The following is a 10,000-nucleotide window of genomic DNA, read 5'->3' as shown; positions in this document are numbered from 1 at the left end:
CTATCAGATTATAACATTACGCTTAACGATACACCCACCATCTATCAGATTATAACATTACGCTTAACGATACACCCACCATCTATCAGATTATAACATTACGCTTAACGATACACCCACCATCTATCAGATTATAACATTACGCTTAACGATACACCCACCATCTATCAGATTATAACATTACGCTTAACGATACACCCACCATCTATCAGATTATAACATTACGCTTAACGATACACCCACCATCTATCAGATTATAACGTTACGCTTAACGATACACCCACCATCTATCAGATTATAACATTACGCTTAACGATACACCCACCATCTATCAGATTATAACATTACGCTTAACGATACACCCACCATCTATCAGATTATAACATTACGCTTAACGATACACCCACCATCTATCAGATTATAACATTACGCTTAACGATACACCCACCATCTATCAGATTATAACATTACGCTTAACGATACACCCTCCATCTATCAGATTATAGCATTACGCTTAACGATACACCCACCATCTATCAGATTATAACATTATGCTTAACGATACACCCACCATCTATCAGATTATAACATTATGCTTAACGATACACCCACCATCTATCAGATTATAACATTATGCTTAACGATACACCCACCATCTATCAGATTATAACATTACGCTTAACGATACACCCACCATCTATCAGATTATAACGTTACGCTTAACGATACACCCACCATCTATCGGATTATAAATTAACGTTACACTGCACCATCTAGCAGATTATAACATTACGCTTAACGATACACCCACCATCTATCAGATTATAACATTACGCTTAACGATACACCCACCATCTATCGGATTATAAATTAACGTTACACTGCACCATCTATCAGATTATAACATTATGCTTAACGATACACCCACCATCTATCAGATTATAACGTTACGCTTAACGATACACCCACCATCTATCAGATTATAACATTACGCTTAACGATACACCCACCATCTATCAGATTATAACGTTACGCTTAACGATACACCCACCATCTATCGGATTATAAATTAACGTTACACTGCACCATCTAGCAGATTATAACATTACGCTTAACGATACACCCACCATCTATCAGATTATAACATTACGCTTAACGATACACCCACCATCTATCAGATTATAACATTACGCTTAACGATACACCCACCATCTATCAGATTATAACATTACGCTTAACGATACACCCACCATCTATCAGATTATAACATTACGCTTAACGATACACCCACCATCTATCAGATTATAACATTACGCTTAACGATACACCCACCATCTATCAGATTATAACATTATGCTTAACGATACACCCACCATCTATCAGATTATAACATTACACTTAACGATACACCCACCATCTATCAGATTATAACATTATGCTTAACGATACACCCACCATCTATCAGATTATAACATTACGCTTAACGATACACCCACCATCTATCAGATTATAACATTATGCTTAACGATACACCCACCATCTATCAGATTATAACATTACGCTTAACGATACACCCACCATCTATCAGATTATAACATTACGCTTAACGATACACCCACCATCTATCAGATTATAACATTACGCTTAACGATACACCCACCATCTATCAGATTATAACATTACGCTTAACGATACACCCACCATCTATCAGATTATAACATTACGCTTAACGATACACCCACCATCTATCAGATTATAACATTACGCTTAACGATACACCCACCATCTATCAGATTATAACGTTACGCTTAACGATACACCCACCATCTATCAGATTATAACATTACGCTTAACGATACACCCACCATCTATCAGATTATAACATTACGCTTAACGATACACCCACCATCTATCAGATTATAACATTACGCTTAACGATACACCCACCATCTATCAGATTATAACATTACGCTTAACGATACACCCACCATCTATCAGATTATAACATTACGCTTAACGATACACCCTCCATCTATCAGATTATAGCATTACGCTTAACGATACACCCACCATCTATCAGATTATAACATTATGCTTAACGATACACCCACCATCTATCAGATTATAACATTATGCTTAACGATACACCCACCATCTATCAGATTATAACATTATGCTTAACGATACACCCACCATCTATCAGATTATAACATTACGCTTAACGATACACCCACCATCTATCAGATTATAACGTTACGCTTAACGATACACCCACCATCTATCGGATTATAAATTAACGTTACACTGCACCATCTAGCAGATTATAACATTACGCTTAACGATACACCCACCATCTATCAGATTATAACATTACGCTTAACGATACACCCACCATCTATCGGATTATAAATTAACGTTACACTGCACCATCTATCAGATTATAACATTATGCTTAACGATACACCCACCATCTATCAGATTATAACGTTACGCTTAACGATACACCCACCATCTATCAGATTATAACATTATGCTTAACGATACACCCACCATCTATCAGAATATAACATTACGCTTAACGATACACCCACCATCTATCAGATTATAACGTTACGCTTAACGATACACCCACCATCTATCAGATTATAACGTTACGCTTAACGATACACCCACCATCTATCGGATTATAAATTAACGTTACACATACCATCTAGCAGATTATAATTTAACGTTACACCCCACCATCTAGCAGATTATAAATTAACGTTACACCCCACCATCTAGCAGATTATAAATTAACGTTACACCCCACCATCTAGCAGATTATAAATTAACGTTACACCCCACCATCTAGCAGATTATACATTAACGTTACACCCCAACATCTAGCAGATTATAAATTAACGTTACACCCCACCATCTAGCAGATTATAAATTAACGTTACACCCCACCATCTAGCAGATTATAAATTAACGTTACACCCCACCATCTAGCAGATTATAAATTAACGTTACACCCACCATCTAGCAGATTATAAATTAACGTTACACCCCACCATCTAGCAGATTATAAATTAACGTTACACCCCACCATCTAGCAGATTATAAATTAACGTTACACCCCAACATCTATCAGATTATACATTAACGTTAAATCCCAACATCTATCAGATTATACAGGGATGCAAACTGGTGAGGGCCCAAAAAGGTGACACTTAACCACATACTGTAGAGGGAAAACATTAGTTCACAGATAGTAGTTAGTGTTGACTAGTTAACTAGCTAACGAACTTCACACAGATTGCCAGGGTCCAGTAAGCAACTAACGCGTTATAACTTGAGGAAGGGCGAGGAGTCGTTAAATTATACTAGTTATTACTATAGAGAATTGGTTAGGTTACTAACGTTAGCTCATCTGATGTTGTAACGTTAGCTAGTTAATACTATAGTGAATTGGTTAGGTTACTAACGTTAGCTAGTTATTAGTATAGAGAATTGGTTAGGTTACTAACGTTAGCTCGTCTGATGTTGTAACGTTAGCTAGTTAATACTATAGAGAAATGGTTAGGTTACTAACGTTAGCTAGTTAATACTATAGTGAATTGGTTAGGTTACTAACATTAGCTGGTTAATACTATAGTGAATTGGTTAGGTTACTAACGTTAGCTGGTTAATACTATAGAGAATTGGTTAGGTTACTAACGTTAGCTGGTTAATACTATAGAGAATTGGTTAGGTTACTAACGTTAGCTCATCTGATGTTGTAACATTAGCTAGTTAATACTATAGAGAATTGGTTAGGTTACTAACGTTAGCTAGTTAATACTATAGAGAATTGGTTAGGTTACTAACGTTAGCTAGTTAATACTATAGTGAATTGGTTAGGTTACTAACATTAGCTGGTTAATACTATAGTGAATTGGTTAGGTTACTAACGTTAGCTGGTTAATACTATAGAGAATTGGTTAGGTTACTAACGTTAGCTGGTTAATACTATAGAGAATTGGTTAGGTTACTAACGTTAGCTGGTTATTACTATAGAGAATTGGTTAGGTTACTAACGTTAGCTAGTTAATACTATAGAGAATTGGTTAGGTTACTAACGTTAGCTGGTTAATACTATAGAGAATTGGTTAGGTTACTAACATTAGCTAGTTAATACTATAGAGAATTGGTTAGGTTACTAACGTTAGCTAGTTAATACTATAGTGAATTGGTTAGGTTACTAACGTTAGCTAGTTAATACTATAGAGAATTGGTTAGGTTACTAACATTAGCTGGTTATTACTATAGAGAATTGGTTAGGTTACTAACGTTAGCTCATCTGATGTTGTAACGTTAGCTAGTTAATACTATAGAGAATTGGTTAGGTTACTAACGTTAGCTAGTTAATACTATAGAGAATTGGTTAGGTTACTAACATTAGCTGGTTAATACTATAGAGAATTGGTTAGGTTACTAACATTAGCTAGTTAATACTATAGAGAATTGGTTAGGTTACTAACGTTAGCTAGTTAATACTATAGTGAATTGGTTAGGTTACTAACGTTAGCTGGTTAATACTATAGTGAATTGGTTAGGTTACTAACGTTAGCTAGTTAATACTATAGAGAATTGGTTAGGTTACTAACGTTAGCTCATCTGATGTTGTAACGTTAGCTAGTTAAAGTTAGCTATCTTACTTTATTAGCCAGCTAATTTTCACACCATTTTCACACCTCAATTATTTGATCAGTTAAATTGGCAAATGTTGCTCAACATTTCTCTGACTAGCTAATGGAGATTTAGATCCAGCTAGCAAGATAATGTTATTTCACAATGCAAACAATACTTGTTCCACCACACTTTCTCCCTCACCTCAAACTTTCCAAATGCCAATTGTTTTTCAGTTACAGCTCATGCAGTGCGCTTCTTCACCTTCCTACCCCATCTCCGTGGTCAAGCTTCTCTTCTACCTCTTCGTTATCGTTCAGGGGACGCGCTGCTGTAACTGGCAAACTGCCTTTCTACTCTCTGCTGTCTTTCCAGAGAGCGCGCTGATGCTGTAATTAGCAAATTGGTTGTCTCTTCTCTCTTCAGTCGCGCGCTGCATTCTGCTGTTATGTGAACGATTGGCTGAGCCTTGGATACAGCCATTATTGCTCCAAACGCACATCACTCGTTCGCTTACAGCCAGTAGTCTGATCCCTTCTCCCAAACTTTTCTCTAGCAAGAAGAAAGGCTGTAAACTCTGCTGTACGGCTGTAAACTCTGCTGTACGGCTGTAAACTCTCCTGTCTTTAGGCTAGATATTCTGCTGTCTTTAGGCTGGATATTCTGCTGTCTTTAGGCTGAATATTCTGCTGTCTTTAGGCTGGATATTCTGCTGTCTTTAGGCTGAATATTCTGCTGTCTTTAGGCTGGATATTCTGCTGTCTTTAGGCTGGATATTCTGCTGTCTTCAGGCTGGATATTCTGCTGTCTTCAGGCTGGATATTCTGCTGTCTTCAGGCTGGATATTCTGCTGTCTTTAGGCTGGATATTCTGCTGTCTTTAGGCTGGATATTCTGCTGTCTTTAGGCTGGATATTCTGCTGTCTTTAGGCTGGATATTCTGCTGTCTTTAGGCTGGATATTCTGCTGGATATTCTGCTGTCTTCAGGCTGGATATTCTGCTGTCTTTAGGCTGGATATTCTGCTGTCTTTAGGCTGGATATTCTGCTGGATATTCTGCTGTCTTCAGGCTGGATATTCTGCTGTCTTTAGGCTGGATATTCTGCTGTCTTTAGGCTGGATATTCTGCTGTTTTCAGGCTGGATATTCTGCTGTCTTTAGGCTGGATATTCTGCTGTCTTTAGGCTGGATATTCTGCTGTTTTCAGGCTGGATATTCTGCTGTCTTTAGGCTGGATATTCTGCTGTCTTTAGGCTGGATATTCTGCTGTCTTTAGGCTGGATATTCTGCTGTCTTTAGGCTGGATATTCTGCTGTCTTTAGGCTGGATATTCTGCTGTCTTTAGGCTGGATATTCTGCTGTCTTTAGGCTGGATATTCTGCTGTCTTTAGGCTGGATATTCTGCTGTCTTTAGGCTGGATATTCTGCATGAGTGGCCAATTATTAATTATTAAGGACTGGGATTCACCCACCGCCACAGAGATATCAGACCGACCGGATGTTAGGTACACATTACTCAGCTGTCCACCACAACCCACACACACACACACACAAACACACACACACACAGAGCTCCAGTGAACAGAGATAGATGACAAACAAAGTCTTTAGCCAACAAGTAAACATCAACCCTTTGCTTCAACATCTATGGACACTGACAGGACTCTGTAACAATGGTCATCTTTTACCAAGAGAAGACGTAGACAGGACTCTGTAACATGGTTATCTTTTACCAAGAGAAGACGTAGACAGGACTATGATACAACAACACATGGTGGAGAGAAGACAGACAGGACTATGATACAACAACACATGGTAGAGAGAAGACAGACAGGACTCTGTAACATGGTTATCTTTTACCAAGAGAAGACGTAGACAGGACTCTGTAACATGGTTATCTTTTACCAAGAGAAGACGTAGACAGGACTATGATACAACAACACATGGTGGAGAGAAGACAGACAGGACTATGATACAACAACACATGGTGGAGAGAAGACAGACAGGACTATGATACAACAACACATGGTGGAGAGAAGACAGACAGGACTATGATACAACAACACATGGTGGAGAGAAGACAGACAGGACTATGATACAACAACACATGGTGGAGAGAAGACAGACAGGACTATGATACAACAACACATGGTGGAGAGAAGACGTAGACAGGACTATGATACAACAACACATGGTGGAGAGAAGACAGACAGGACTATGATACAACAACACATGGTGGAGAGAAGACAGACAGGACTATGATACAACAACACATGGTAGAGAGAAGACAGACAGGACTATGATACAACAACACATGGTAGAGAGAAGACATAGACAGGACTATGATACAACAACACATGGTGGAGAGAAGACATAGACAGGACTATGATACAACAACACATGGTGGAGAGAAGACAGACAGGACTATGATACAACAACACATGGTGGAGAGAAGACATAGACAGGACTATGATACAACAACACATGGTGGAGAGAAGACAGACAGGACTATGATACAACAACACATGGTGGAGAGAAGACAGACAGGACTATGATACAACAACACATGGTAGAGAGAAGACAGACAGGACTATGATACAACAACACATGGTAGAGAGAAGACAGACAGGACTATGATACAACAACACATGGTGGAGAGAAGACATAGACAGGACTATGATACAACAACACATGGTGGAGAGAAGACATAGACAGGACTATGATACAACAACACATGGTGGAGAGAAGACAGACAGGACTATGATACAACAACACATGGTGGAGAGAAGACATAGACAGGACTATGATACAACAACACATGGTGGAGAGAAGACATAGACAGGACTATGATACAACAACACATGGTGGAGAGAAGACATAGACAGGACTATGATACAACAACACATGGTGAAGAGAAGACATAGACAGGACTATGATACAACAACACATGGTGAAGAGAAGAAATAGACAGGACTATGATACAACAACACATGGTGAAGAGAAGACATAGACAGGACTATGATACAACAACACATGGTGAAGAGAAGACATAGACAGGACTATGATACAACAACACATGGTGGAGAGAAGACAGACAGGACTGTGATACAACAACACATGGTGGAGAGAAGACATAGACAGGACTATAATACAACAACACATGGTGGAGAGAAGACATAGACAGGACTATGATACAACAACACATGGTGGAGAGAAGACATAGACAGGACTATGATACAACAACACATGGTGGAGAGAAGACATAGACAGGACTATGATACAACAACACATGGTGGAGAGAAGACAGACAGGACTGTGATACAACAACACATGGTGGAGAGAAGACAGACAGGACTATGATACAACAACACATGGTGGAGAGAAGACATAGACAGGACTATGATACAACAACACATGTTGGAGAGAAGACATAGACAGGACTATGATACAACAACACATGGTGGAGAGAAGACGTAAGATAACTAGATTAGACAGATACAGAAAGTGTAGGTGTGTGGGATACTAACCAGTCCAGCAGCCCTGGCCTCACACTGGCCACACACCTTCCCCCTCAGCCTGGTCTTACTGCTGGACACCTGACCACCTGAGGGAACAGCTGTAGCCTTCTCCTTCTCTCCCACCCTGCAGACTTCTGGACAGACAACACACACACACACGTAACAGTATAACTTTATGGCGTCCCCTCGCCCCAACACGGGCGCGAACCAGGGACCCTCTGCACACATCAACAACAGTCACCCACGAAGCATCGTTACCCATCGCTCCACAAAAGCCGTGGCCCTTGCAGAGCAAGGGGCAACACTACTTCTAGGTTTCAGAGCAAGTGACGTAACTGATTGAAACGCTAGTAGCGCGTACCCGCTAACTAGCTAGCCATTTCACATCCGTTACACACACAAAAACATACACACACACTTCGTTGTAGAACTAACCATACCAACACACATAGAGTACAACCACATATCGCATGCACACACACACACACACTTATGAAATGTCACCTGGCTGAGGTTGATCTTTGAGGAGCCGTATCTTCACCTTGCCTGCTGACAGCTGTTTGGGGTAACATAACACATAGGACGAAAACAGTCAACAAGAGAGGAATGATTTCAGTATAGACATTCCAGACCATCATGGGGCTTGCCTTTTGGAGTCCACTCTCCTTGTTCCTCTTTGCACTGTGGTTAATCACAGCTCCAGCCTGCCCTGACTTCCAACGGAAACCACCTAACCTCCTGAGAGAGAGAGAGAGAGAGAGAGAGAGAGAGAGAGAGAGAGAGAGAGAGAGAGAGAGAGAGAGAGAGAGAGAGAGAGAGATAGAGAGAGAGAGACAGTGAGGGAGAGAGAGAGAGAGACAGAGAGACAGTGAGGGAGAGAGACAGAGACAGTGAGGGAGAAAGAGAGACAGTGAGGGAGAGAGACAGAGACAGTGAGGGAGAGAGAGAGACAGAGAGAGAGAGAGAGAGAGACAGAGAGACAGAGAGACAGAGAGAGAGAGAGAGAGAGAGAGAGAGTGAGAGAGTGAGAGAGTGAGAGAGTGAGAGAGTGAGAGAGAGAGAGAGAGAGAGAGAGAGAGAGAGAGAGAGAGAGGGAGAGAGAGAGAGAGAGAGAGAGAGAGAGAGAGAGAGAGTGTGAGGGAGAGAGAGAGAGAGAGAGAGAGAGAGAGAGAGAGAGAGAGAGAGAGAGAGAGAGAGAGTGAGAGAGAGAGAGAGAGAGAGAGAGAGAGAGAGAGAGAGAGAGAGAGAGAGAGAGAGAGAGACATTGAGGGAGAGAGAGAGAGAGACATTAAATCAGAGCTTATAATAGACATGACCATGAACATTTACAGTGGTGTAATAATCAATAGAGATCAAACCAGATCATACCGTGGGAGTAATAATCAATAGAGATCAAACCAGATCATACCGTGGGAGTAATAATCAATAGAGGTCAAACCAGATCATACCGTGGGAGTAATAATCAATAGAGATCAAACCAGATCATACCGTGGGAGTAATAATCAATAGAGATCAAACCAGATCATACCGTGGGTGTAATAATCAATAGAGATCAAACCAGACATTACCGTGGGAGTAATAATCAATAGAGATCAAACCAGACATTACCGTGGGAGTAATAATCAATAGAGATCAAACCAGATCATACCGTGGGTTTAGTAATGACAGTCTCGTTGAAATAATGGCAACAGACACATGGTCTGACACTAATACATGAATTGTAAATGTAAAACGGGCAATAAAGTTGTGATGTATTGTATTACTTTCTCTACATTAGAAAGAACTACTGGCCTAATTTCAGGGCGACGTAGGTTCTTTGTGAGAACTGTT

The 10,000-nt window shown here is 40.1% G+C and overlaps 1 protein-coding gene across 2 annotated transcripts in view; it reads right to left on the bottom strand.

Moving 5' to 3' along the window:
* Positions 1 to 10,000, bottom strand: part of zbbx (zinc finger, B-box domain containing) — a 124,902-nt gene that overhangs the window by 101,722 nt on the left and 13,180 nt on the right. For both annotated transcript variants that reach the window (XM_071360045.1, XM_071360046.1), the window contains exons 4-6: positions 8,818 to 8,908; positions 8,675 to 8,726; positions 8,180 to 8,304 (exon numbers count right to left, since the gene is read on the bottom strand). In XM_071360045.1, coding sequence (XP_071216146.1) covers positions 8,180 to 8,304; positions 8,675 to 8,726; positions 8,818 to 8,908 — 268 coding nt within the window. The remainder of the gene's footprint in view (positions 1 to 8,179; positions 8,305 to 8,674; positions 8,727 to 8,817; positions 8,909 to 10,000) is intronic.

The sequence above is a fragment of the Salvelinus alpinus genome, chromosome 22 (genome assembly GCF_045679555.1).
Source record: "Salvelinus alpinus chromosome 22, SLU_Salpinus.1, whole genome shotgun sequence".
Classification (NCBI taxonomy): Eukaryota; Metazoa; Chordata; class Actinopteri; order Salmoniformes; family Salmonidae; genus Salvelinus; species Salvelinus alpinus.
The sequence above is the reverse complement of the archived record's forward strand: the minus strand, read 5'-3'. Positions and strand labels throughout refer to the sequence as shown.